Genomic DNA, 27,624 nt, shown 5'->3' on the forward strand with positions numbered 1-27,624 from the left:
TACAGGTTTCCTTGGTTGCCAAATACATACTTGTTTTCTTAGAACCATTTTTTCTTGATCAACTGGCAACAAGGGATGTTCGGTAAGGAATGATTGAAAATAAAAAAATGCGGATAAGTAGTACAAGTTTAATAATAATAATAAAGATACGTACAAAGTTACAACATCATCTATTTGAAATGAAAATAACCAACCATAAATACAAGTCTATAATTTACACAAGTTTTGTGCTATGTTCGTAGAACTATCGAGTCAATTTGGCATATCACAATTCTGTAAAGCACATTGCTTACTACAACGACTACTCTTTTAGCGGCAAGTTATTCGCTCTATGGGTTCGATCTCGTAGTAAGCAATAAGCTTTTGTCGCACACGTATAGGACAAATTATATTTGGCTAACATCTTTCAATATGTTACAGTTGCAATTCATCGTAAACGTTGGCGACCATGGTATCTGTAGTCTCATTTATTTAATTAAAAAATATTTAACAAAACTATAAGATACCTATTTCAAAGAAGCAAAGCAGCCTCCTATGGTTCTTATTAATTTTATTTAGTATTTCGATATCTGTGGTGATTTAACCAACAGAAGCATCTTGTAAAGTTAGATGAGGACATATACAACCATTTACCCAACAAATAGTGAGTCCAGTCACGCATGAGTTATTTATTGAGTTGTTATGCATATTTCAACGCCATATTGCGTGTAAATCATAATAAAAAATAACAACACTTACATACACTAATTCTAATAAATGCATTCCAACAAAAAATGGGCTCTGGTCTTGCGAAGCTGATTTAAGATGGTATTCTTATAAATAAGTGTATTTTAGTGACAACCAAAATAACATGACTATGTCTCTACAAGATGCGAATGCAGGCCAAGGTATCTTGTTAACATACAAATAGTTCAACAATCAAAAGTACATCAGACATATCAAAAATATCGTTATTACCTGTACGATTTAGATTTAATAAATATATCTAAAAATGAAACCATAAACCTATTTTGAAATAACATATTGTTATAGTTAATGCAACCCAAACAAACGAGTTATTGTTATAAATTGGTTAAATAGTAATCAAACAAGAATGCGACATAGGGAGAAATAATTAAAGAAGTTGTGCTGTGCGTGATTTAATGTTAATTAATTGCACGCATTTATTCCAATCGTTCTGTTATTTGGTAATGAATGTTTAGCTAAGACCGCATACGCAAGGAACGGCAAAGGAATTCATGCCGCACGAGCATTGCATAAGGGATACACGATCGGATTCTACCTAATTTCTTTTTACCACATTTTAATGAATAATGCTGTAAGCAATACATAAAACGTTATTCAAAATAACTTCGTTTCTGAACTTTATATAAAAACATTGCTATTTGACAGTCAAACAAAACTTGTAACACAGTACAATAAAAACAAAAATATCTTAATATATTTTCACACTTAGAAACAAACAAAATTGCACGTATAACCTATAGCTTTGTGCTGGTTTAATGTATATTTGTGCATAAATATTGAATTAGCTTCGAGTATTGTTTAGTTTTGCTCATAGTTTGCAGGTTGTACAAAAATACACGTATCTGTATATCTACACACGTTGCACATCATAGTCATTCATAGTTAATTATTGCGTAAGCTTTTCTACGTACAGCTAGTAATAACAATGCTTTTCATGAAAAACATTAATGTTACGTAGTTACAAACTAAAAACATATATCAAAATCTCTTTTCTTCTAATCCATCCAATATTTACAAAGTGTCTAGTATGAGTCAAATAACAGTATGTAATTTAACAGGTACATATTTTTATCCAACCTACTTGTAACAAGATTGTCGTGCCAATTTGAAGGTTCTCTTTTATAAGGTAAGTAGATCCATCATACACACAAAATTTATAAAGATTTTTATAAACATGATTCTAAAAAGGGAAATATAATTTAACAACATCCAAATTATTTTATATAAAAATAGAAAATACAGAACGCATTCAAGTGTGCAAGTAAATTCACTTTGTTCTAAATTACGAAATCTTTATATTTTTTTAATTCAGTCCCAACATCATCAATTAAAAAGTTAAATTTCCATAGTAACAATGATATCAGGATTAAAATGTTATATTTGTTATCTAAAACGGCACGACTGTAAATTTAGCGATTAATACATCAGATAAATGTTATCATGGTTATAAATAAGGATATACTAAAACTGCACTTGGCCTTCTCAGCGCAACTTTTATCTGTGATAGATAAAGTCAGGCTGAAAAGGCTAGTGCGAGCACATGAGGCTAACGCTCTTCGAACGTTGCAACTGAAGATTCATCAAACAAAAATAACAATAAATTAACTGAACAGTCACAGTATACATTGTAACAAATTAAACAATGGGGCAGTAATTACTTTTTTTGTATAAAAAATCAGTTTTTATAAGTTTACTAAAACATATACATTTAAAGTACAATTTTAACATTCTTTATACACCCAATACGCTCTATGTATTTCATTTCTTCTTTTATTTATACTAGATTCAGCCAAATTACTATGTTTATTTATAAACAAAACTATAATGTATGCAACTACATGATCTAGTTTGTTTAAAAAAAATATAGTATACAGGTATTATGTATAGAATACATAGTATATTTTTAAATACTGTAACAGGTACCTTACTTCTTTTCTGTTCCGTAGGAAGAACCTTGACTGATTTGCGACATTCCAATAGACTTTTGAAGTAGAATGAAAACTGAAACAAACAATTGGGTATAAACCTTTTGACCGATATAATGCATGCACGTATGCATATGAATGCGTAAGTAATAAATGTATAAATTCAATTTGATACTATAGAATTTCTATTGCTGCAAGGCCGAAAATCATTTTTTTTTTATCATGAAAAGGGGCGGGCTGTTAATTTTCGCAATGAATTAGCGAGTGAGCTATAGTTTAAAGTTTTAAAAGTGTATAAATGTTATTTTATTTCTGGACCAGCAAATACCTAAACGGTCTGATAATATCTGACGCAACTATGAAGAAAAGTAACGTAATGTAACCATTACTTATTACTGTTCAAGTTTTAATTACATTTTCCGTTAACTGCATCCTTTTTAAAGGCAATCGCCTGCCTTTATTCTCCAGATTTCACAACAATGTTTTAAAGTTGATCATTATTTTTGTGTGTGATACTTACATGCGGCGAATATAGCACAGGCTATGGAGAAGTACAGGAGTTTTCCACTGAACAGGAGACCGATCAGATAGTAGAGCATAGGTGTGAGCGTAACGACCGCCCAGCCCAAAGCGTTGACCAGCGACCAGATGGGCGGGGAGACGGTAAATGGCTCTACTCGTTCAACTCCTGATTCGAGGAAAAAGTCACCGGTGTTGATGAAGGACTCTTGCATTTTGTCCTGTAATGTAAGAAGCAATCATAAATATACATATTATTTATTTACGCGATGGCCTCGTGATCTTTCCATATTTAACCCTTTCAATATGTCGAGTTGCACGTCCCATCATCGTGCTAAAAGCTGATGCAATAACGTACAAGTCAAATTCTATACACATTTTTATCTTAAGTGTGATTTTTTTCTCTTTGTATTCTTTTTTTATTGTATTTGACTCAATGTCTAGGAGTCTATATTCAGGTGAAAATAATCGTAAAATCACCTATAACTGTGGACCTGCGTCTAAAGTGTCGTTAAAGTTTTCATTGTGTTAACCAACAAAGTATCAAGTATTTATGTTTTTTAATAACGACATACGCAGTTACACGTTTGTGACGCAGAAGGCAGCACAATTTACATGCGTGTAAAAAAACAAAGATAAAGTCTAACAAACACATTTTCGATACTCTTCCTGTTCAAAACTTACCTATACCGGTAGCATTAACAGTAAGCTGATGTATCAGTTAGGTCGCGGAAATTCGTCATATTACTAAATACTAAATTCAAGGTTAAGACTTTGCATATAGCGGCTACGAATCAAACTATAAGATATTTAAATATCGTAATTTAGAATCGTAGTATTCATATAGCCACACGAAATCTGCATTTATTCTGCTTTCGATGATAATCTAGTGTGAAAGTTAAAAATAGATTTTGTATCGTCACAAACATATTCGCGGAAATGGGTTGTTGAGGCGTTTAAATGCAATAATGGCATTTGACCCAGTGGACTCGACCGGCACTCGCTTGCGTGTCCATTGGACTGTCTGTGTGTGAGAGTCGGGACTACAGTATGTATTCACACACAGTACCACAAAACAAGCCCAGTGCGAGTCGAACTTGCGGCATGAGAAGTTGGTACAAATAAGCTAAGATAAACAAATTGGTTGATGACAAATAAATTTGTGGTGGGAACCCACAAATTTATGACTGTTACAACCTCTCGTCATATTTTATTGTTTTTTATATTTACAGATTTACATTATAATATCCTACTACTATTATAAAGGCGAAAGTTTGTAAGTATGGATGTATGGATGTTTGTTACTCTTTCACGTAAAATCTACTGAATGGATTTGAATGAAACTTTACCACAATATAGCTTATACATCAGAATGTCACATAGGCTACAATTTTTGAAGTTTCTAATGTGAGGTCGTAAAAAAACACATTTTTTGCGCAAACGCTGACTGAATCCTACAAGATAGATAGAAGGCAGATAGATAGATAGAAGGCAGAAAGATAAATAGAAGGCAGGTATAAATTATAACTTATATCTTCTAACCACGCGGACGAAGTCGCGGGCAACAGCTAGTGTATAATAAAATCAAGTGTCTGGCAATAACGGTTCATGAGATAGGGCCTAGTGACGACCGGACGGACTGACAGCCTCAGCAATAGGGTACCGTTTTTATCCTTTGGGTTGGGTATCCTAATAAAATATATGTGACATACTTCTAAACAAATCTAGTAGAACAGAGCAGCAGACAGCAAACAGAACCTCTTCCTTTTTTTAAATCGGCTAAAATACTCATTTATCAACAATACTCTTCAATCTTGCAGCTGTACGATTGTCAACATGTTTAATAGATAACAAAATCCTACCATAAATTCTTTGTACGGTTTGATTATAAAATGAAACTTACCTTTACAACAAATAGGTCGTGCAGCCACTTGGCGGCTTCGGCCTCATCTTCAGGCACTTTGTCGACTGGTAACCGTTCAATGTATAAATGAGGATGCACCGGCTTGCCGTACAACAAACTTGTTAACGTAGGCGGTGTCTGAAAGTAAAGGGACTTTCGTTAATTGCACCAAAGAATTCAATAGATAAAGTCAATCTTAAAACATATATTTCAAGGGTTCGGCAATTGTATTACGAAACTTAAAAAGTTTCTTGTAATTCCCACTGTATCTTTCAAAATAATATCAGTGTTAATCTGTTTATTGTGTAGATAATAGAAAATTATAAGTGTCAAAGTAACATAATAGAACAATGGTTCGATATCAGCAGCACGTCTGTGCCGTGTATTCTTATCGTCCAATGCGCATTCACGTTCCACGCCGTACATTGTACAAAGATGTAATTACCTAGTAGAACACTGTGACAACAGGTTGACTCGTATCCGAGATGATTTTTATAGTTGCCTATTGTTTTAAGGCCACGCTATCGAAAGTCAATCATCAGTGTTACCTAACAGCAATCTATTAGTTATCAGCGAGAATAACGTTAATCCTCTAATTTATAATTATAATTCCATTGAATTTGTCCGTTATTGACATTATCAAAACAAACAAATATTATAAAAAGATCAGCCGACGTAATCCCTTGAACTACAATAAATAAAATGGGCAGATCTAAGAAAGATCTATGAAGTGGGTAAGCCCATAAAACAAGGTCTCAAATAATCGGATATTAATGAACTTTAACCTATTGACCACAAGAATGGGTGATAATATTTAATTATTCTTAACATAAAGGTGTTAATGGACACTAATCGTGACATCAAACCAAACCTTTAACGGATGAGGCTAGAATGCTTTTTAGCATTATGATAATGGCCATAAGATTGCGGGCAGGCCAGTAATTATATGTAAGTGTTAATTTTCAAAAAATATTCATATAAATCATCAGGGTGATATTTTCTATACAGAAAAAACACCGTAAATATAAAAATCAAACCAAACAGAAGTCTGTTATGTAACTTAGTTACTTTAGTTTAGTGATAAGTAATTATTGGAAAAGTTTAGCCATAAGCTAAAAAGGAGGTAAATGCCATTAAATAATTTAAAAAGTAGCCTCTGTCGTAATGACCCCTATCTATGTCGGCAAGTATCAGCAAGTATCAGGTTACTGCAATACCAAAACCATCCAAACATTCAACAGTTTTTCTAACTTACCTTGGCATCCTTTTCAAAAGCCAACTGTATGTTGTATATAACGGGTATTTTTCCTCTGAAGAACTGTAGGCTTGTGGTGAACCCTCGGGTACGGGGTGTTAGGTGATGTTTCAGAAGCGGCAAGTTCTTTTCTTTCGCGAACTTCAACGATGCTTCGTGCTTTTTTTTCGTATACCGAGTGCCCTCAGGTGTCATGAGTAGCTGGAGGAAAAAAAATACCGTAAGTATTATTCTGCTTTAATCATTCTAAGCCTGAAAATGGTGAGGGAAACCACCGGAGGGATTACGAATATTTGACTATGGCTGGGTTATCTGTTATCAGGAAGGAAGGGTCCTCTACACAGCTGATATTATGCTAATATTTCAGGACTAAGACGAGAAATAAATAATGTTCATGTTATTACTATCAATTTAAGCGTTCTTAATGGAAAAAGTCTATTGTGGTCCAATTGGTACCGAGAGGACACAAGTTGCTTTCCGAGTGTAAAATGTACGCTATAGGTAACCAACCATATTCGCATTTTCAAATGTCGGTTCACGAAATTCGTACGTAATTAGGAATCATAATGTACATAAAATTTATGTACATTATGATTCGTGTACTTAGTAGGTGTTTATCATATTAATTACAGTTTTTTAAGATGAGGAGACTTTTTGTCATGAATAATTCATTGATTATTTCTGAGAAACGTCGAGCAATAGGCCTTATGACATAATTTGAATGCATGTAAAATAACTGGTCATGGACAAAGGTCTTATTTTTTCCACGTTTTTATAGTCACTTTCTTGTTTATCTTTCTCTCAACTCAACTTTGAGGCACTTCCCGATAAGCTAGCAGGCTGAAATTGACTGAGTAGCTTCAAAGCCGATGACAATGCAATTTACATTTATAAAAACTGTCAAAAATTGATAAATTTTTACAACTTTTAACAACGTGGGTATTCAGGTTTATTAAACCTATTATTTTTTAACACAACATTAGTATTTCATGCATACTGGTCGTGCAATCACGACACAGACATCGTTTTCGATTCTCTGAGTGGAATATGTCGCACACTTATGAGATAAGTAAAAAGACATCATCAGTGTTGTACCTTTCCATTTATTAAAATTTAAAATCAATTAACCTTTGATTATACTGTTATCAGAATGCACTTAGGCATGTGACTGTTTTCGTATTCACTAAAATAAGCTTTATTATATTAAGATATAATCGTTGTCTCGTTAAAATTGTTACTATCGAAGTAATTGATTAATCTTGAGACTTATAGTAGATTACTCACCCATACAGGATCCGGATAGTCACATAGTTCTGATATCTGGTGTTTAATTGTTTCCTTATCCTTCTCGAAAGATCTTTCTAAAAATACAAACTCGGAAAATTTCCACATCCAACCAATGGGTGGTAAGTACTGGATGGACTTCTTTGCGTAGGCTTTGCAGTTCTGAAAAGGGGAGAGAGCTGTTAGAGACGAAGAGTTCAGACATTCCCAATATAAGACGAAAAGCGTAATACATTTTCTTTATTTTTTTGATCCTGAAGGAAAAAGATCCTTCAACAAACGAAGCCTCACGTTTTATAATATCTAATTGTGTACCTAGGGAGCAGTACATAGACAAAGGTAAAGTATGTGGGCAAACATCTTCCTCTACAGCCAGTGACCAAGACTCATTAATATTGCCGCATAAACAATCCAGTCACGCATGAATATTAATTGCGAAGATATAAATTATTTAAATTAGGTTACCAATATAAACAAACAAAAGAAACCCAAACAACGCAATTATATTGAGACTTTGAAACCGTTGATCTAAAGACAAGGCAAAGATCAGATTAATGGCCTACAAATTAGGTCATAGACTTAATAAGCTAAATATAAATAAACCCTAATATTAATAGAAATCTAAATATAACCTTATTATTTTAATTTCTATACTAACACTAGCTGACCCAGCAAACGTTGTTTTGCCTAATAAATTATTTCTAGTTGTATATAATATATTTTTCAATGCTACATTATAAAATAATAAAACAAAAAATTTCGTCCAAAAAATAAGAAATAATATTTTTGTGTGGGCAACCCTTGTCACTTAGGGCTATGAAAAATAGATGTTGTCCTATTCTCAGACTTACCTAATATGTATACAAAATTTCATAAGAATCGGTCGAACCGTTTCGGAGGAGTACGGTAACTAACATCGTGACACGGGAATTTTATATATTAGAAGATTATATTTTCTTTCTTATGTTGTTAACCTCACCCTCAAATGCCTTTTAGAATAAACATAAAACCATTTTTCTCACTCAAAGTCGATTTTAAACGGATATTGCAGCGAAAATATAGTAGCACATTATCATAAAACATACGAAATATTTGTAATTGCAACACTGGGTGCAGGTATTTTACACGTAAATTATCGTTTTATTTCTTAACTTCATTCGTATCCATTTTTGTGTATGACGATAGCAGTTGTTTAGTCCTTACAAATGACTGTTAATCATTATGATGACTCTTTTTTTTTCTCCATGGGTATTTTGGTCCTAGTCGCTTATAAGGAATATTATTATAATTAATCATTTTTTATGGTTTCTTATTTACAAGCCAGTTATATGTGACACGAATCATCAAGTTTGTATTTTACGACATATGAGTTTTCAAGGTTTGCTAGGTTTTACTTCGATTGTTTACGGAAGAAGTTATACTATTTGAACTAGACACAAGTATTACTAGTACGGAGTTAGAGCATGTTTGAGTTTCGCTATTTTAATACTAGGTACATTAACAGTTTCAAGCTTTCTGTGTACTTTTGACTGAACCCTATTACGACTGGATCTACAGCTGACTCAATAATAAGATTTTTATTTAAGGCTTTGGAATGCAATATAGGATTATAATGAATACATTTTATCTAAGCATTTGAATGTCTCTTTGTTTAAGGGACCTTGGTGACCATCGCATATTGGTCGAATACGTTCATTATGACAAGTTTGTAAACAGGAACTTATTGATTTGCTCGTGTCATAACTCATAATCAGTCTACTTTATCATTATCAAGATTAGTGATGCGATTTCTTTATCTTTACTCGGTAGTAAGCAGAGTAAAATTTAGCATTAAATGTAAATAAATATTATTGATATTAGATATTTTTTATTTGTTCAGGTAATAGTTACGAAATTCTATTAAACTTGCATATTTAACGAATGTTCGCAGTATGAGCCTGAGTTGGTGCCATACTAAGTGACAATTTTTTTTTAACACATGAATTATTGTTGTACTTACTTACGACACTTTTTTTATTCTACGTTATGGACTATGGTTAAAGGTCTCAGGCAAGTATTGCGCAGTATCTAACGTAAAGTACAAACCGTGCATCTAAGTTGGCCATATTACCTTCTAAAAGTACGTGTTGGACAGTTGTCGGTGGTCAGGGTCACGACCATGTTACCCAATAAATATTCTCATGTATCTTGTTGGGCATAATCATAGTCGCATTACGAAATAAATATCTGTACTGTGACAGGGTGATGAACTTTATGTAGGTAACCATAGTTACCATGCTAAGTTATCAGAATATTTTCGTGATGTTAGAGGCATGTGCAGTACCCGGTTAGACATGTATTACGCAGTAAGATGTAGTTTATTTAAATATTTGCGCGTATGTTGAACCCGTGGCACCTGCGCAATTGGCGATACCGCGAAACCTATAACTACTGTATGTATAAGACATTGCTCACCCTACTAAGCCTTACTCATTCACCACGATATCTACATGATTAGGTGACTGGCCGACCGCAGGCAACCTTGGTCACGGTAGGTTTAATGGCATTTAATAATCATGATAGTTAGATTAATAAGTATTTTAGATATTTCCGTATTGAAAACGTTTCATCTCACACAAATATTATAAATGCGAAAGTACGCGTGTGTTTATCTAATTGCACATGGCTACTTTTATCCGACTTCGTTAAAGGATGGTTATATTTTTGCAGCAAAAGCCGACATCCCGGCAGATATGATATTAAAGTTCATCAAGGAATCATGTCAACTCATAAGCATTTTGTCAATAGAAAATTTTAGCTTTAAAAATTTTTAGGTAATCACAATAATGTCAAATAAATATTTTCTGTTCATCACCAAGTTTTGGAATTGATGTACACAAAAGTTTGCTTTGAAATTAATGAAATCCAATTTGATGAAAAAGATTCTGTCGTTTTTGGTACTTTCTTCCTTTATGTAGTTAGTTGAAATCCAAATATGAACCTAATAAAGTAATCATGGTGAATAAAAGCTTTTTGAGAGTTCAATATAAACTATACATGAAATATACTATGACTGTAAGAACAACAATTTCGTTTTAATTTATGAAGATAATAAACACATAAAACCAAAAATAATAATTAAATTACTTAAAAATAAAATACATTCTTTACACATCCAAATCATTGCAAATACATTTTGTAATCAAAATACTATGTCCAACGCTCTGACTATATTCTTATGTTCTTTCAACTATAAAATAATGTATAATTAATAAAATACTCACCCCTAAAACTCCTATAGTGTTGCAGAAATGCCATCCCATGAGCCAATCTATTTCATAGCTATGGTTCATTATAAGGTATCCATGCTCTTTACCATAAAATTTCTCATATTCATCTTTCTTAATGTATAAAGTTAATTTTGTATTTGACCACCATTCTGACATAAACACTAATTCTGTAAAAAAAATACTTGAACTGTAGTGAACTACCTTTTTATAGTTAAAAAGGATTGATTATAAAAATTGGAATTGATAATAAAATTAGGCATATTGTCTATTAAAATTAATAGGGAACAATACTTACGACTATAAAATGAATATGAAAGATAATAGTTTATCTTTCTATACAAAGATTTATTGAATGGCTTGAGTCCAAAGTATAAAATGGCTTGTACAAAGGTCAGGATCAAACCAGACGTGAAGTATGATATAGCAAAACATAGATGGACAATTGTTGATTGCTTCAAAATATTTAGGTTAATCATCTTGGTTGTGTCTCTTGCACTTTTAGTCATGAAATCTGAAACAAAAGTACATTAAAAACTACAGTTTCCTATGCACCACAAATAACATGCATGATTTATTTCTTTCTTCCCTGATCCCCTTTATTCAATTTTTTTTTATTAAATATGTGCTACAAATTGACTTTCATAATGAAAACTACTTTTTAGACAGTTATGTGCAGTTTATAAAATATTTACATTTATAGCCTTTTCTGTTCTTTAATTTTGGCAACAAATTCGGTTGTTTAAGTTATTTATCTCTTGAATATACAACAATTTTATAACATTCATTACTCATGAGCACTTTATGAAAAGCACTCCATAAAATTATATAATATAAATAGTTTTTATTTAATACACAATTATATAACATATCAAATCTTATTGGGAATATATCAGATAGTAAATAAACAGTTAACTTCTTACTTATTGAAGTCAATTAGTGAATAAGTAAACTGAAGTCCTTGGAGTATGTACTCACAGCATACATAAATAAAACGTGATTGTATATCAATCAGCACATGGTTCATGAACACATGATTTTTACGTTATTTTATGAGCTTCAGATTTGTTGACCTTAAATTTATTGTTCACTAATACGTTTAAATTTATAAATTTTGAAATAAAATTTAGAAACTTTCTTCGCAATGTTTCAATGACAGAATAAGTCAGATTCAGATTACAATTTGGAAAGCAGAGTTTGCATTATTTTGTTTGTTTCAATAAAAGGTTTTGTACTTAAAAAAAATATAATTACCATGTCAATTCCTTTTTTTAGGTAAATGCCGGAGGTACACACCACACAGTTCGATTAAAAACAAAATAGAACAAGAACAAAATTGTGTGTCTATCCTACTCGAACACCGCTACTTTTATCTGAGGTTGGTAAAGGTAATTGTAGAAGTCTGTACAGTGTACAACCTGGGTAGTGTTGTCTGGTAACAAAATCGACTATTCAGCATCAATGTTAAAAATTAATCTGGTGGTTGGTCACACGTAAGCATAAACATTTCACTTTTACTATTTGCTCAAAGATCAAAATTTAATATTTTGTGGAAAGCTTAATTTTTGGCTTGCTTTTTCTCCAGTTTTAGGATTATTTTCCAGCGTTACTGAATTCTGAATAACAGCTGATGACATCTGTGCTGTCATCAGTGTGTCAGTCAGGTGACCGGGCCGGGAGTACCGGGACCGGCAAGGTGACATAACATTTGTCAAAGTGTCAATGAGACTTATTCCATGAATAACCTCGAATTATAATATTTATTTACAAAAATATGATATTTAGTCAAAATAATGTTGTTCCACAAGTATCTCAGAAGAACGACTATCTATGCCGTACAGGCATACAGTTGCAGAGCACTCACTTATTCAAAAAATACAATAATATTAGGAATTGAAACCTCTTGCGACGATACTGGTTGTGCGGTTATCGATGGTAAAAATAGTCTTTTAGGTGAATCTTTATATTCTCAGAATGCAATACATATAAGATTTGGAGGAGTGAATCCTCTAGTTGCTCACGAATTACACAGGGAAAATATTGAAAAAGCTGTTGCTGAGGCACTTAATAAGGCCAATAAAACCAGTAACGAAGTAGACGCTATTGCAGTAACGACTAAACCTGGTTTACTCGTAAGTCTTCAAGTGGGAGTTAAATATGCTAGGTACCTGTCAAAAAAGTATTCTAAACCTATTGTACCTATACATCATATGGAAGCTCATGCTTTGGTAGCTCGTATGTATTATGACTTGCCATTTCCATACATAGTTTTACTAATATCAGGAGGTCATTGCTTACTAGCCCTTGTCAAGGACATAAATGATTTTGTATTATTTGGAAAAAGTCTTGACAATGCCCCAGGTGAAGTTTTAGATAAAGTAGCTAGAAGAATGAAATTAAAAAACATAAGCGAGTACTCCAAAGTAAGTGGAGGAAGAGCTGTGGAAATGGCAGCGCAGCTATCCACAAACCCTGGATTATTTGAATTTACTTTACCTCTGCTTCGACATAGAGACTGTAACTTTAGCTTCAGTGGACTCAAGGATGCTTTAGTGCGGAAGTTGATCAAAAAAGAACATGAACACAACTTGAAGGGGGATGAAATTATACCTGAAGTGAATGACTTATGTGCAGGCATTCAGTGTGCAGTTGCAGAACATTTAGCCCACAGAACTCAAAGAGCTTTAATGTATTGTGAAAAGAATAATTTAATAAGTCCTGAAAATAGAAGGCTTGTTGTATCTGGAGGTGTAGCTTGTAATAATTTTATATTTGAATCAATAAAATTTATATGTAATAATATGGGTTACAACACTTATCGCCCACCTGCAAATGTGTGTACAGACAATGGTGTTATGATAGCCTGGAATGGATTAGAAAAAGTAAGAAAACAGTGTGATATCAGATCAGAACTCAGTATGCAAGAAGTAGATCCAGAAGCACCTTTAGGAATCAACTGTATTAATGAAGTTACAGCTGCCAACATACAAACCAAAGCAACTAGATTGAAAAGATTGTATAATAACATGGGGAAGGTGACAACATAAAAACAAAAATCTGTTTAGTTTGTAGAAGAATTTGTAGTCATCTACCCTAGTTCAGAATAAAAACTTTAATGAATGTTAAATATCTTTTAGTTAATTAAACCTATACCGACTTATATGACAGAAAACTGTGGGGAATATTCAGTAAAAAATATACAAAAAATGTTTACAACAATAATTTATTAGATGACATTACATAAAACTAACATTTGCAAATGATCATGCATGCTGGTAAAGAATTCCTCCTTATTTACTTGGCACCGGCAGCTTTCAGATCTGAAAGTTATATTTCTTTATTACTCATTGAATTAAATAAATAAAGAACAATGTGGCAAAAACAATTTGACAAACACAAGACATTGTCTTCTTCAGGGTAACACAAGACATATTTTTTATAGGGTCACTCAGATATGCATATAAAACAGGGTGTTATTTTTTCTAAATCTATAATAAACGGGGTGTTATTAACTTTTTTCAGGGACTATAAGATTTTAATTCTCAGAATGTTAGTCTCAAAAACAAACAGTTGCATGGTCTAAACTAAGGTTAAATTGAACTGCAAACTATGGATTAGTTAACATCCTTTTCATAATACAATGAAACAGGATAGCAAGCCTTGTAAACCTTTTTGGTTTTGACAAACCTAATTCAGATTGTCCTGTTTAGTCCTTTTCATCTGAAAAATCAATTATTATTTGAAGTGATGTAAAACAAAATACACAGTGGCACTTTGCAGTAGGTCATGTTATAAACCGACTTGCACAAAGCACCAATAAATTCAAGTATGGTATACTTGAAATCCAGTGAGTACCAAAGTTTAAGATAATTATTATTATAAATATTGGTCCTCCTTAAAAGTCCAACCTGACATCTCTCATGATTCTGTGACCTTGGCCATCCCCATTCAATTTACCATATCAAAGTGTAACTAAATTTGTTAGACTTTTCGTCTCAATATTGATCCATCATCCAATTGGTCTTCTATATATCAGTTTACTCACATAAAGTTTTTTGGTAAGCTTGAGGCTACTACCAAAAAACTTTGTCAATCCTTCATACCATTGACAGATTTACCAAAATCAGAAGAGAATTAATAAGAATTATTTATTATTCATTTATTATAATCCTTAACAAAGGATTGAGCAGTAGAACTTAAGAGTAAGACTTGGTTGAAGAACCTTATTTGTAAAACTACATAAATACTTACGAGCTGGCCTGCCGTTGAGCCAAGGAGTAATGCGAACGTGAGATTCATCACGTTTAAGAGCATCGGCACGAAGTTCGGGTTTCAGAGCTCGTCGCAACATCTTTGCAGCGATGTTGGAGTAGTTTATGTAACTAGAAAAACATAACCTTAAGTCCCAGAATTTTTACATTAGCACTTGTTTTATTTAAAATAAATTAATACGTACTTTAAACCGGCTTGCCTCCAGGCACTCATTTTGAGTTATTTATTTTGGTTGGATCTGCAAAGTAGAATCCTGAAAACCCGATATAAAATCGAATTTGGAATATGTCGGAATTGGATTGAAGTGACGTAACTCTTGTAGAGTGGTACTGTTACGTGAAGTGAAATAGTCGATTTTTAGTAATGCTAAATATTAAAATATGGGCAAAGCATGTTGGAGTTTCAAGATCCTTGTAGCTGGTTTGATATAATTACTTTATATTTGATCTTAATAAACTATTCCATAATTCCACATTTTTCTGTTACCCGTCGTGGCGATCGATTTTCTAACGAAAACGTCATAATTTTCGTCTGGTATTACTAATTTCGCACAGATGGCAATAGAAACTGTAGCGAGTGTCGAAGTGTTTAACAAATCAAAATAAAAGAAATAGATGCCTTATTCTTCGGAAATTAGCGACTTGGGTCTTAATAAATAATTATCAGGAAAATACTTCAAAGCTTTTAAAGGTAGGTGTTATTTAATTTAGCTTAATAAACATCCATAAATAAATACTTTCACTGAAAAAAAAATGAGTTGGCATAAATTAATCGCCAATTTTCCATATTGCCTGTTAATTTAATAAAAAATGTGAATTCAAAAAACAAACTACTTAATTTACCTTCTATTTTCAATATAATATGTTACTTTTAATGGAAATGTTATATCAAATTAGCATTGCAGCTGTTGTACTTGAAGCATTGCATGACACTTGTACTTGCAGTAATTCAATAATAAAATGGAAGCCGCTGATCGTTTGCTAAACAATGATAAACCTGTGAATCATAGTAACTTAGAAGAAGATCAGTTGTTTCTGAAACAGAAGCCCCCAGGTGTTAAGTGTGACATAGTTAATGAATGCAAGGTTTTTATCAAGGCAGAGGATGGAAGTGGTGATGCTAAATTGAACATTACAAATGCCATGATGCCAGAAAAGTCAGGTAATTATTAAATCTTGGTAAAGTATATTATATTATTGATATTGTTTAAACTGTCCCAGGATATATTATATTATTATTGCATCATACATTTATTTTAATCCTAGAAGCCAACCTGAATATAATGTGCATAACCAATCAGCAATTATCTAGATTATACACACTTATTTGTCCCTTATTTAATTTATGTATTTTCAATAACATTCATGTTTGCTTCGAAACTTCAATATTGTATTACTGCTACAGTACTATATTTACTTATTATTTATTCTTCTACAAAATTTCAGATAATCCTGATTTTGTAACTTCTACGCCAGTTCCAAAGAAAGAAGCAATATCAGAAAATCAAGTTGTTGATTCAAATCCAGAATGTGATATGGAAGATGGTACATAATTTGAATATAAACCTTTATTAATTTGTTTTTGCAGCTATAAAAATGTTTGTTTAATTCTGCAGGTGTTTCAGAATTGCCCATGGATGATGGTCTTCCCAGTACTGTGACTGTGTTAGATGCTCCCGATGGGGGGAAAGTGTATTTAGTGGGTACTGCACACTTCAGCATACAGTCTCAGGAAGATGTATCCAGAGTTAGTATTTACATTAACATTGCCAACCTCTTTTTATAAATTGAAACCTGTTTTTATGCTTTGAAATTATGTGTGATATGTTCTAGGTAATACAAGAAGTGAACCCACATATTGTGATGGTGGAGTTGTGTGAACAAAGAACTAATATTCTTTTATTAGATGAAGAAGTCATACTTAGAGAAGCGAAGAATATTAATATTAAAAAGATCAGGTTGGTATAATTTTAGATTATAAAATTTCTAGTAGATTAAGCAGCAATTTGAATATCAAAACATTAACTCTAAAGCAATAAATACCTTACTGTAATGTTGGAAGATAGGTTAGGTTAGTTAGATTAAAACTCCCATATTGGCCATAATATGACTCATGTAAATGCCACATTATTATATATATAATTATTGCAAGTAGACTTTCATAATCATGCAATATTACATCTCAATTGTGTGTCAAGAAGGATTTCTAATACCTTCAACTTTTGACCTACACATCCAATACATAGCTAGATTATAAGTAATACAAATGCTTTAAAAATATACATATAATTAAAACTGATATGTTTAGAAATAGTACAAGTTGCTGTGAGTTGTTTACAATAAATGTTTATTTATTTTTCTTGCAGAGCAACAATGGCACAGAATGGTGTATTCAATGGCTTGATGTATATACTATTGTTAAATACATCTGCACATATAACAAGAGAGCTGGGTATGGCACCTGGTGGTGAATTCCGAAGGGCTATGGCTGAGGTTATTTTTATTCTTTTATTCTAAGGGAAATAAAGTACATTTCTTGTGTGATGAAAAAAGTATTGATGTTAGATTTAAAATTGTATAGTTTTTGACTGTCTAAATTTTGTAACTCTTTTTTTCTCAGTAACTTGCTTGACACATGGCATATTATATGTGTATCCTGATTCAGAAGTTAGACTCGGCTATGAAAACCCTCAATGTGTTATAAATTTTTAAAAAGGATTCTTGACTTATTTCAAGATTAAAAATACATTCTTCAACATCAGCATCCAGAATGCACTATTATACTCAAACATGAATCAATTCCAAAGTATTATATTCGATTGTTATCAATAACAATAACAATATACCGACATTTTTTCAGGCAAAGAAAATACCCAACTGCATTGTACAGCTGGGTGACAGAGCGATAGACATCACCCTCCACCGCGCAATAGCGTCACTCTCTTGGGGACAAACTATCAGATTTGTCTGGCATTTGCTGACATCAAATCAGACAATTAGGTTAGTATTGTCGAGCACTGTTATATCTCAAGAGTAGCATGGATAAATTAGTACAGTTTAGTTAAGTCATCGCCAGTTGAACTTACCTAAGTTTGCCTTGCACAGATTAGATATGTTTTTACAATGTTATGCCACAATCTTTGTCTGGAAAACTGTCGCAACTAGAAGAGCTCAATTGGTACATTTATATTGCAGCCTGGAGGAGGTAGAGAAATGCAAACAAAAGAAAATGTTGGAAGACATGTTGGAAGAAATGGCTGAAGAGTTTCCGGCGTTGAAGCGGGTGTTCGTCGTGGAGCGAGACATGTATCTCTGTCATTCATTGCAGGTCGCTGCCTTGCAACCGCGTGAGTTTGACTAACTTATATGTAAATTTAGAAAGGACTAAAAATACTAAAGGTATTTATAATAATTAATTCTGAGCGTTTTTATGCTCGCACGATTTTGGAGACCGCACGACTGTTTAATTAAACTGGCTAGATAAATGTATTATTTTTTTCAAGACCAAGCAAAGATCATTTTTAGACTTTATTATGTCTTCAATTATTATGTAGTATGTTTGTCAGTACATTATTTTTGTTTTTTCTAGGTCGAGAACCCTGTCGCATAGTGGGTGTGGTCGGTATCGGTCACGTGGCGGGCATTGTAGAACACTGGGGTAAAATCGGTCCACAGGACATAACACCGCTACTGATGTGAGTAACAATTTAAGATTACACTATCGTTATCCTGAGATAAGATACCAAAATTCTAAGCGCCTTAATTATGTTAACATGAATGGATTACTTCAATCTAATCAGCAGTAATGCTGAATCAAAATACAAGCATCGTATTTGAAGCACGAGGGTGTAGTTAAGTAATTTGACCGACTTCTATAATTCTCTGGGAATAGTGTCTAAGAAATCAGTACCTAAAGATGATGAAATTATTTTATATGAAGCCAAGAATCATATGCCACGTAGAATTATAGATAAGGTACTTATAAATCAGGTCTGCGCAATATTACTTCACATCTTAAGGCAAACCTTTATTCCTTATTTCGAAAATCTAATAGAATAGAATAGAATGACCACTTCATGTTCATAAGTTTTTTTTCGTCTATAGCGTACCGCCGCCATCTTTGTCGACGCGTGTGATTCGCGTGTCAATCCGCGTGGCGTGCGTTGGCGCCATTATCTACGCTGGATACAAACTTATTCCTCGGCGCTGGTTGCCTTGATGACTAGAACTCTGCCTTATATTGTGGTAAGTTGTAATGAGAAACTGTTTGTTTATGATTAAATACTTAACTTTACTTAAGCAATCAAAAATTCCAATGGATGGATTTTTGTTTGAATATCTTAGTATTCTCGCTAAGAGTACACTGATACTGCGTAACTTTTAAAGCTAGCTACACACTAAAGTGCCGATTTTTGTTTCAGGGTAATCTTCTTGTACGTGGGAAGTAAAAAAATATCGAAAAGATGATTGTTGGATCATATTCTAGCGTTAAATCTTACAATAAAATTGTAACTCAAAATGCAATTTGATGTTCGGAAGAGAAAAACTAAATAGTTTGCCATACTTGTTATTGGAAATAGTGATAAACAATTAAATAACGGGATTGAGGTATTAGAAAAAGTAATAGTTGTTGAAATTCGGATAGAAATTCTAGAAACATATTTTACTATCAGTCAAGGTGATTTTTATGTTCAGAAACAATAAGTTTATACCTTTACCGTCTTATTACAGAAATTACTAAACAAACTTAATAAAAAACTTCATCGAAACCATAGATCAAAAAAATTCTTCTGACGACACGAAGATTAACAAAACCAGACTACCACATACATTATAATATATCTCATTTTTACGTTTTGTCATAAGATGGAAAGAGGTCTTCATATTATACTTTGTCTTAAAATCAAGTGCTCAAAATGCGGCTTTGTCGCTACACGATGACTAGTCGGAAGTTTCTAAAATTGAGAATCATCTATGTATAATTATAATTATGAAGGTTAAATCACGTTAAAAGTATGAATAGGACCATAGATTTACGAGTGATATAAGATCTGATCAAGAGAAGGTTAAACCCACATGGATATTAGTTACCACAGTAAAAAAAGAAGATTACCCGTTTTCCCGTTGATATCAATAAAGTAGATATTATAATTTGTTTTATCTTTAATGAATCCTCTGATGGATTGATTGTAGATAAAATCTAAAACAGTATTTAAGTTAAAATATATAGATTGTGGACAAAATCTAAAAAATATTGTTTTAGATTTTGTCCACAATCTATACAATTTTAACTTAAATACTGTAAAACATCTTCGATTTTATTATACTCTCTTGATCGATATTATTATTTTGACAAATCATTACAAAAATACACTTAAAAATGGGCCCATTCATGCAAAACACTTACATTATTTAACTATCTTTGTATAGGTAAAGTTCCCTCAAAATATTTTCCATTAATTTAAGCATGGCAATTATCGATACCGATTCAATTGTTCACAAACTAAACATATATCAGTAATAGATAAGCTATGCTCTACTGTTTTTATTACGGTAAAAAAAAATATAATAACCTTCAGGCTAACTGCCCGCATCTTAAATCTGTTTCATAATTCAAGTTTAGGTGATCACGGCGCGCGGCGATTGATACCGATAGCCTAGGATTATGTTTAGTTTGTTAGTCAAAATTGGGCCATTGTTGTCCTCACCGGTGTTTTATCTAAAAAGAAAATAATTAGAGAGAACTTTGTAAAGTAAGTTGTATTTCCCTTAATAAGTCATTTAATATAACGTCATTTGTTAATGGTAAGGTCCCGCTTAGTTTGGTTTTACTCAGCCGAGCCGCAAACTTGCATTTCGAATTAAGTTATTGTTAACACTGTTCACGCTTATTTGTACAGTTGATAACAAATATGATTTGTAAATACATCACGAGCATAATATTGTTAATGGTAAGCTTTTTTTGCAAATTACTTATGCAAAGGTTATCCAGCTCTCTAAATAAAATTATTGCTGTTAGAGCTGTATGCTTATAAACAAAAAGTATTTGTGTTGGACTAAAATACATTTTAATTGATACTCCTACGCGTTTTTGAATTTGATTGCTTTTGGACATGTTATTTTTTATCTCAATTTTCTTGACATCTATCATATCGAATAAGAATATAAATAGTTATGATTGAGCATTTACCAAATAAATAGCCATCACAGAATCGTTTCTATAAAAAAAGACTACCTACGTATTATTAAAAATGCCGTTAAAATTTTTAAACTGTATCTCTTAATAGAATAGGGATGATGACTGGGTATAAAAATAAAAAATCTCATCAGTCCCTCAGTTAGATAATTGAAAAGTATGAGACACGTATTTTTCTTTTTTCAGAAAAACTAGTATTGACAAAGTTTAGGAGAGGGGTCTTGTGACGTAACGATTATGGTAAAATTATACTCAATCGTGAGGTCACGCGTAAGTTTCATTCACTGTAATTTGGTCAATTTATGTTTGCGGGACAAAATAAAAAATACGTATCCATTATTATACAAGAAGCTACAAGACGGACACTGCAAAAAAAAATGTCATCATCCCTATTGATTTTGTTGTAGGCAACACCCATATATATTGTTTACACACAAAATGATGCAGACATGAACGGTATATTGCATTGCTATGACGCTCCTAATACAAAGCGTTTGATTTATAATTGGCTAAATTTTCCTATTTATATTGCCTTCCTAAGAGTCAAGTCACACTAAAGAAATTCCGAAGAAGAAATGCCTCATGAGATTAAATTGATTATGAATCGACCCAACCGATAGCAGTGTGTGACGATGTTTAAAATACGGCAACGGCACTATTTGTGCGTCGCGATCAGCCGCAGTTCTTCAGTGTGGTTTAACTAAAAAAGAATTACTTAAGGACTGTGATACCTAATGTAAAAATAAATTTCCATCCATCTAATGCATTAAGCCAGTTGTAAAAGTAATGTTAAGAGTCTTATTAGAGGATTAATACTGTCTATCATAGTCAAAGTAATAATTATGGAAATACACATGCTTGTAGTTCAGTAAATATACAATAACATCGAAAATTGTTCACATTTTTAAATAAATATCGTTATTAAAACTATACTTACTCGTTTTATTTAATACTAATAATCCGCATTACCACAGAAGAGTATCTGTTGTACAAGCAATGACAATTTAACACGGATCTACTTCAGTTTTTTATTTTAGATACATGGTGGTGGCAAACTGCACTGCCGTGTAAACTCCTGTATTTAGTCCGTGCATAGCATTGCTTATATATAATATTCTAGCTTAGCTTAGGGTCTTTTCTTTTGATAAAGCGGGAGAATACTCATGGACATGCCCTCGGGGGAGGAAATGGGTGGTGTAAGACTCTTACTGACTAAACCTGAACCGCCGTGCTACGTCATCCGTCATCATACGTGTTGTGTGGGCCGACATGGAAAGAGCGTCGGCCTCCTCGCCTCATATTGGGACCACATCCATAGCACCGTGGCCCCTCACCGTGTGTCCTGTAATCGGACGACAGACACCCCCGTGCCGTCGCCCAGAACCCTAGTTAGGGCGGGAGAGCGCGCTCATGCGCAGCTCTGCGCCGCCCAATTCGACGTCGGCGTATGGCGGGAAAATTGGGGTCGCTTTCCCGATTGCTGCAGCGACGACAGCCGACAACTCAGCGACGTCCATTCCACCCAGCGCAGACACAAGTTCGGCGCGAAGCTCCGCAAAGATCGGACACGCGGCCAGTTTGCGCAGTCATCTGCTTCACCGCACTGTACCGCACAGTTTGCCATACACTGTAGTGACCCCCTTCGGCCCACTCGAACAGGTAGGTAGTGCCTGAAGGCAACGTGTCCGCTCAGCACCTGTCTGAAGCGGTACGTCAAAACGCCGTATCGCCTCCACCGAGCTTAGCTTAGGACCTGCCTATTCCATTCCATTACCCAATATTCCTGTGACGAAGCAAAATAATTTTGAATTAATGGTTGTGCAAAAAGAAGAGGATTCGGGTGCCTCTCATCATTAGATAATTGAATCGCCAGCAAGGCGTGCACAAGTCTCAGCTGGTGCTATGTGTTGATGGACCGCAGAGTTTTTATTATGAACTGCTTGAACGATCTTCGGTAATGCAAAAAAAGTTTGAATACCTAATAGTTACATGCGTATGAGATCTATTTCTTCCTACCTGTTTTAGAAAATGCGTATTCTTATTTTCACTGGCTGAACAAAAAAATAAAAATGTATAAACTTTCACGTCAGATGATCTGAGAAACAACAATCAGTCAAAAATGGACAATATGGAGTAATATCATGAATTCACCTCAAATTTCTCGTAATTTCTTAATAATGCGACAAAATTGTACATTTAAAAGTTTAAGCTAAATATGAAATACCAATCATGCCTCCTAGTTAGACGACTTATACGCAAAACACTTGACATTCCAGTATTATGCAGTCCGGATAAAAGGATCTTACACCGTGAGTTGGTGCTCTATACATATTGTACCTGTGCTACTTAACCTAACTAACTGTCTTTTTTGGCACTGTTATTCTAGCGGCCGTTTCAGTGTACATAAGGCACACCAGCTCACGCCAGCCTATTTCATTGCCACGCTCTGCGACACTCTTGCAGCAAGATAAACATGCAACTGTTGTGCTTCTGGGAACCGTCCATTTTAGTAAACAGTCGGTGGAAGATGTTTCCGAGGTATGGCCTATAGATGTGATTGCATTGAAGTATCCTTATAAATTTACATACAAAATAAAGCATATTTATTCCCTAGATCCTCTCTAGACACTTATAACTCACTAAATTAATATTGTTTTCCATCAGATAGTGAAGGTATTAAATCCAAATGCTATACTGGTTGAGTTATGTCGTCAGCGGGTATCACTTCTTGAACTGGACGATAAGAAATTTTTAGAAGATGCCAAGAATTTTGACGCCCAAAAAATTAAGTGAGTGTGCTTTATTATAGTATTTTTTTAATTGTATTTGGGTGAAGGCTAATCTATTCTTATTATAATAAGAAAAATGAATTAATTTTGTGTAACCCACTAAGTTGTACATATATTAGCTGTAGATAGGAGCTATATGTATACTTATTTGATCGGGTATTGTAAAAATGAGGGTTCTTTGCCCCGTTTTTCCTCATGTTTTTGTATGGCTGGCGGAAAAAAAAATCGGTTTTGTCCTGTTTTGTCTTTCCTTACAAACTCCACAGATTAAGTAATATTCCACCCTTTTAGTCCATTAAAACTTTGTGTAGCCAATTGCATTTTTTTTCAAGATATGTAGGATTCAATTCCCTTTATAAATTAATAGCTTTCGACTCCGTCGGCGTAGACTTCAGTTTACAGCGTATAAAACCTACCACCAACTGCCACCCCCTCAAAATCAAAATACCCAAAAACCGCAGTTTACATCCCAAAAAAAGATTCATATAAACTTTGACCCCGACTTAGCTCCCTTTACAACCCCTACTTCCAGTCAAAAAGTGGAATTCGTTTAGTAAAAAAATACATGAGATAGAGATAGAGATATCATAGAGAGGGTCAAATGAGATAATTTTATTAAAACTAGCTGTCCCGAACTAAATGTCTGTTATATTAAAGTGGCATTGGATTTTAGTTGCGATTTATATGGGTGTCTACAAGCTGCACGAGTGCTTGTTCTGAATCTGTGTGTCTTTGTAACAGGGACTTGAATGTCTGTAAAAATACTCGCGTCACCAGGATTATTTTTTTAGTGCGGGAGTCCTTTAAGCAAAACAATAGCAAGGTGTTAACGAAATAATTTAAGGACGCAGTTACCTAAGTGACTGAGAGTTTTTCATATTTCTATCATTCTATAGTCTTAAGCTTCGTTCCCGACACAGCTCAAACAGTATTACACAGACTAGAGTCGTCTAGACAGTTGATTTTTTTTTAACGACTCTTAGTCATTCAATCCTCGTGTAGCGGGGGGTTTTACAAACATTCAAATCACATGCATAATGATAACACCAAGACTCAGAACAAGCATTCGTGGATCACACATGCTTGCCTACGTAGGGATCGAACCCACCCCACGACGCACACTGTGGTTTTTGGCGTGGTGACCTCAACCACTTGGCTATCCGTGCGGTCACGAACTTGAACGACTAATTTAGACAAAAATAGCTAAAAGACTGAAACTTATCAAATCCAGACAAAAGTACTAGATATTTAAGTAAAAGCCTAATTTTAGGAAGCCCTATTTAACCTAACAAATTTTTGCTTAGCAGAGAAGCCGTGAGAGGTCAAAACTTTGTGTCGGGTATGTTACATGCAATGCTTTTGAAAACGTATGCTGATATTGCTAAGGAATTAGGAGTTGCACCAGGCGGGGAATTCCGGAGAGCTTACCATGAGGTCAGTCCTATTTTAATTATATAATAAAAACAAAAAATACCGAATGCTTTTAGATTCGAGAAAACAACTTACCTGTGACTCAAAATTATCGAGGTACCTATAGGTAAGTAGTAGGTATTGCATTAGAAGTATTTACGATTAAAATGACTTTTTTTTCTAGATGAAAAGGATACCTGGTTGCAAATTATTTCTAGGCGATCGACCAATACAAATAACTATTGCTCGAGCTTTTCAATCTTTGAGCGTATACGAATTGGGTCAAGTATTATATCATCTTACAACGTCAAATCCTAAACCACTCGAGTATGTATTATTCCCTACCTATTAAGAGAGAAAAGCGGAGAAACGGAAAATAATAACGAGTACGATTGCATAAAATCTTCAATCCTTTATGGCAGGCTCACACCCAAAACTGGTTCAGCTCTGCTTTTTACTGTTATTCCAATTTCTTTGGTTTTCGATTCAGTCCCGAAATTGTATTGAGGCAAACTAAGATCGAATAGCGATCCAGGGTTATCAGCATCGTTAGTCTTGCAACTCGACCACGACGCGATTTGCCACTTGTCGGCAATACAACTCGCTTCCATCAGAAGTAAACCGTTTCATGGTGAATATTTCTCCGTTTCTCCACTCGACAGTGGACTATTTAATAATTTTAAGTACGTTGCATAAATAGAAATAATGAGAGTGGTTTATTACAGCAAAGAACAATTAGAACGATACAAAGATAGAGATTTTGTACAGGCTCAATTTGAAGAAATTACAAAAGATGTGCCGGCTTTTAAAAAAATATTTCATGTCTTCGTTGATGAGCGTGACAAATGTCTAGCGTATTCTCTACAAGAGTGTGTCCGTTCTGGTAAGTACCTACATGCTTTATAGTTAAACATTTAGGTATGTTTAGTCGACTCTCTTCAAAAGTCACTTACTGGTAAATAAATTAAATATTTTTTAATTAAATATTACTTAGTAGGTCCTATTATAGTACGCCTATGCTATACTAATACTATAGTATTGCCATTTTCACAATACACCATTTTTACAGTAGTCGACGGTCCGCGAGTACTCGCCGTCGTGGGCATGGGACATGTAGATGGCATTGTAAAATACTACGGGAAAATGAGACAGGAGGATATTGTACCGCTACTATTGTAAGTAAACTTAATTGATAAATTCTAAAAATAGAAGCTTATATTATTAAAAAAATACAGGCCATTATTAATAAACAACTCTATAAATCTTATTAAAATTAACTTTTATTTTATTTAATTTTTATTACAGTAAGTAACTAAGAATAAGGCTCGGGTGGTGACAAACCGAAATGTTCCAGCTGTGGTCATCACAGAAAAATAGGCCGTGGTCACAGTGTAATTATAAACTATTTTTCGTTAATTTTATTTTTAAATAAGCATTCATAAACCTATTCAAAGCCATATTCATGACAACTTCATAATAAGATTTAAGTAAGAGAGCTTTTTATTAATAGTGGCCTTTATCACAATAGATTTAGTCATATTACTGTAGTACCAAGCCTTCACTAGGAGTACTTTTTCCGAAAAAATAGAAATATCCACATACACACTTTTCTTTATTTTTAGTCATATTTACCTACATTATTAAAAACAATCACCCAGTATCACGCTACGCCAGGCGCTACCCATACCATAATATTATAAATTCGTAATATAATTCGTTTCCAATCTCTTGTCTATCTGTGTGTCTCGCTCTCACACAAAACTATTGAACCAATTATAATTAAAATTGGGTCACAGGTCGTAAGGACCTGTGACCTTACAGAAAAAAAGGGTTGTGGTATAAAAGTTTTACTAAAGTTTTCTTTTTCAGAATCCCTCCCGAGCCCTACTACAGGATTTTCTTCAGAAAAGGACTAAAATTAACATTTTATTTTTTGATATTTTCCTTTTTTTATAGATTAATCTTTGGATAAAAAATAGTGCTTTGGCTCTACTAAAAACTTTTCTGTCCATAATATACCTTTATTTCCATAATAGACCTTTCTTTCACTATCTTAACC

General features: G+C 33.5%; 5 protein-coding genes across 11 annotated transcripts; 3 read left to right on the forward strand and 2 right to left on the reverse strand.

Moving 5' to 3' along the window:
* Positions 1 to 114: 114 nt before the first annotated feature.
* LOC113502539 (1-acyl-sn-glycerol-3-phosphate acyltransferase gamma-like) lies at positions 115 to 12,284 on the reverse strand. 2 transcript variants are annotated; one of them, XM_026884148.1, is made up of 8 exons: positions 12,154 to 12,284; positions 11,198 to 11,413; positions 10,897 to 11,069; positions 7,634 to 7,795; positions 6,350 to 6,550; positions 5,095 to 5,232; positions 3,193 to 3,412; positions 115 to 2,748 (listed from the first exon to the last, which is right to left on the reverse strand). In XM_026884148.1, exons 2-8 carry the CDS (start codon positions 11,406 to 11,408, stop codon positions 2,672 to 2,674), a joined length of 1,182 nt encoding a protein of 393 aa, XP_026739949.1. In that variant the 5' UTR covers positions 11,409 to 11,413; positions 12,154 to 12,284; the 3' UTR covers positions 115 to 2,671. The 2 variants fall into 2 exon arrangements, with proteins under 2 accessions (XP_026739949.1, XP_026739950.1); XM_026884149.1 differs by lacking the exon at positions 12,154 to 12,284 and adding an exon at positions 11,823 to 12,056.
* Positions 12,285 to 12,363: 79 nt separating this feature from the next.
* On the forward strand, positions 12,364 to 14,011 carry LOC113502536 (probable tRNA N6-adenosine threonylcarbamoyltransferase, mitochondrial). The gene has a single exon (XM_026884144.1). The coding sequence runs from the start codon at positions 12,693 to 12,695 to the stop codon at positions 13,944 to 13,946; it is 1,254 nt and encodes a 417-aa protein (XP_026739945.1). The 5' UTR covers positions 12,364 to 12,692; the 3' UTR covers positions 13,947 to 14,011.
* A 94-nt stretch (positions 14,012 to 14,105) lies between these two features.
* Positions 14,106 to 15,486, reverse strand: LOC113502544 (protein stunted-like). 2 transcript variants are annotated; one of them, XM_026884154.1, is made up of 4 exons: positions 15,356 to 15,486; positions 15,151 to 15,281; positions 14,587 to 14,619; positions 14,106 to 14,219 (listed from the first exon to the last, which is right to left on the reverse strand). In XM_026884154.1, exons 1-3 carry the CDS (start codon positions 15,382 to 15,384, stop codon positions 14,606 to 14,608), a joined length of 174 nt encoding a protein of 57 aa, XP_026739955.1. In that variant the 5' UTR covers positions 15,385 to 15,486; the 3' UTR covers positions 14,106 to 14,219; positions 14,587 to 14,605. The 2 variants fall into 2 exon arrangements, with proteins under 2 accessions (XP_026739955.1, XP_026739954.1); XM_026884153.1 differs by lacking the exon at positions 14,587 to 14,619 and having other exon boundaries at positions 15,356 to 15,483.
* A 224-nt stretch (positions 15,487 to 15,710) lies between these two features.
* Positions 15,711 to 20,734, forward strand: LOC113502538 (traB domain-containing protein-like). Of its 3 annotated transcripts, none has more exons than XM_026884147.1 (11): positions 15,711 to 15,861; positions 16,116 to 16,332; positions 16,617 to 16,715; positions 16,796 to 16,917; positions 17,004 to 17,128; positions 17,537 to 17,663; positions 18,031 to 18,170; positions 18,366 to 18,517; positions 18,760 to 18,865; positions 19,275 to 19,415; positions 19,592 to 20,734. In XM_026884147.1, the coding sequence occupies exons 2-10, from the start codon at positions 16,131 to 16,133 to the stop codon at positions 19,387 to 19,389; spliced, it is 1,188 nt and encodes a 395-aa protein (XP_026739948.1). In that variant the 5' UTR covers positions 15,711 to 15,861; positions 16,116 to 16,130; the 3' UTR covers positions 19,390 to 19,415; positions 19,592 to 20,734. The 3 variants fall into 3 exon arrangements, with proteins under 3 accessions (XP_026739948.1, XP_026739947.1, XP_026739946.1); XM_026884146.1 differs by having other exon boundaries at positions 15,712 to 15,861; positions 16,068 to 16,332; positions 16,787 to 16,917; XM_026884145.1 differs by having other exon boundaries at positions 15,712 to 15,861; positions 16,787 to 16,917.
* Positions 20,735 to 23,472: 2,738 nt separating this feature from the next.
* LOC113502721 (traB domain-containing protein-like) lies at positions 23,473 to 27,600 on the forward strand. Of its 3 annotated transcripts, XR_003401373.1 has the most exons (9): positions 23,473 to 23,675; positions 23,753 to 23,904; positions 24,031 to 24,155; positions 25,460 to 25,589; positions 25,750 to 25,892; positions 26,291 to 26,448; positions 26,635 to 26,740; positions 26,871 to 26,956; positions 27,435 to 27,498. XR_003401373.1 is itself a non-coding variant. In XM_026884373.1 (8 exons), the coding sequence occupies exons 1-8, from the start codon at positions 23,582 to 23,584 to the stop codon at positions 27,535 to 27,537; spliced, it is 1,011 nt and encodes a 336-aa protein (XP_026740174.1). In that variant the 5' UTR covers positions 23,473 to 23,581; the 3' UTR covers positions 27,538 to 27,600. The 3 variants fall into 3 exon arrangements, 2 of the variants coding, with proteins under 2 accessions (XP_026740174.1, XP_026740175.1); XM_026884373.1 differs by lacking the exon at positions 26,871 to 26,956 and having other exon boundaries at positions 27,435 to 27,600; XM_026884374.1 differs by lacking the exon at positions 26,871 to 26,956 and having other exon boundaries at positions 25,463 to 25,589; positions 27,435 to 27,600.
* The last annotated feature ends 24 nt before the right edge of the window (positions 27,601 to 27,624 follow it).

The sequence above is a fragment of the Trichoplusia ni genome, chromosome 17, assembly GCF_003590095.1.
Source record: "Trichoplusia ni isolate ovarian cell line Hi5 chromosome 17, tn1, whole genome shotgun sequence".
Taxonomy (NCBI): domain Eukaryota; kingdom Metazoa; phylum Arthropoda; class Insecta; order Lepidoptera; family Noctuidae; genus Trichoplusia; species Trichoplusia ni.

Excerpts from the sequence above, each read along its gene's own strand:
- LOC113502721 (XM_026884373.1), top strand. The coding sequence starts at position 23,582 with ATGAAATACCAATCATGCCTCCTAGTTAGACGACTTATACGCAAAACA. Across the intron at positions 24,156-25,459 it reads TTTGACGCCCAAAAAATTAA|CAGAGAAGCCGTGAGAGGTC; the intron begins GTGAGTGTGCTT and ends ATTTTTGCTTAG. Across the intron at positions 25,893-26,290 it reads TCAAATCCTAAACCACTCGA|CAAAGAACAATTAGAACGAT; the intron begins GTATGTATTATT and ends GGTTTATTACAG.
- LOC113502544 (XM_026884153.1), bottom strand. The coding sequence starts at position 15,384 with ATGAGTGCCTGGAGGCAAGCCGGTTTAAA. Across the intron at positions 15,282-15,355 it reads TGGAGGCAAGCCGGTTTAAA|TTACATAAACTACTCCAACA; the intron begins GTACGTATTAAT and ends ATGTTTTTCTAG. Across the intron at positions 14,220-15,150 it reads GCTCAACGGCAGGCCAGCTC|ATCTGAAAGCTGCCGGTGCC; the intron begins GTAAGTATTTAT and ends TATAACTTTCAG.
- LOC113502539 (XM_026884148.1), bottom strand. The coding sequence starts at position 11,408 with ATGACTAAAAGTGCAAGAGACACAACCAAGATGATTAACCTAAATATT. Across the intron at positions 7,796-10,896 it reads ACACTATAGGAGTTTTAGGG|AACTGCAAAGCCTACGCAAA; the intron begins GTGAGTATTTTA and ends TCCCCTTTTCAG. Across the intron at positions 3,413-5,094 it reads ACGACCTATTTGTTGTAAAG|GACAAAATGCAAGAGTCCTT; the intron begins GTAAGTTTCATT and ends CTTACATTACAG.
- LOC113502538 (XM_026884146.1), top strand. The coding sequence starts at position 16,131 with ATGGAAGCCGCTGATCGTTTGCTAAACAATGATAAACCTGTGAATCAT. Across the intron at positions 16,918-17,003 it reads CTCAGGAAGATGTATCCAGA|GTAATACAAGAAGTGAACCC; the intron begins GTTAGTATTTAC and ends GATATGTTCTAG. Across the intron at positions 18,518-18,759 it reads GGTCGCTGCCTTGCAACCGC|GTCGAGAACCCTGTCGCATA; the intron begins GTGAGTTTGACT and ends TGTTTTTTCTAG.
- LOC113502536 (XM_026884144.1), top strand. The coding sequence starts at position 12,693 with ATGTTGTTCCACAAGTATCTCAGAAGAACGACTATCTATGCCGTACAG.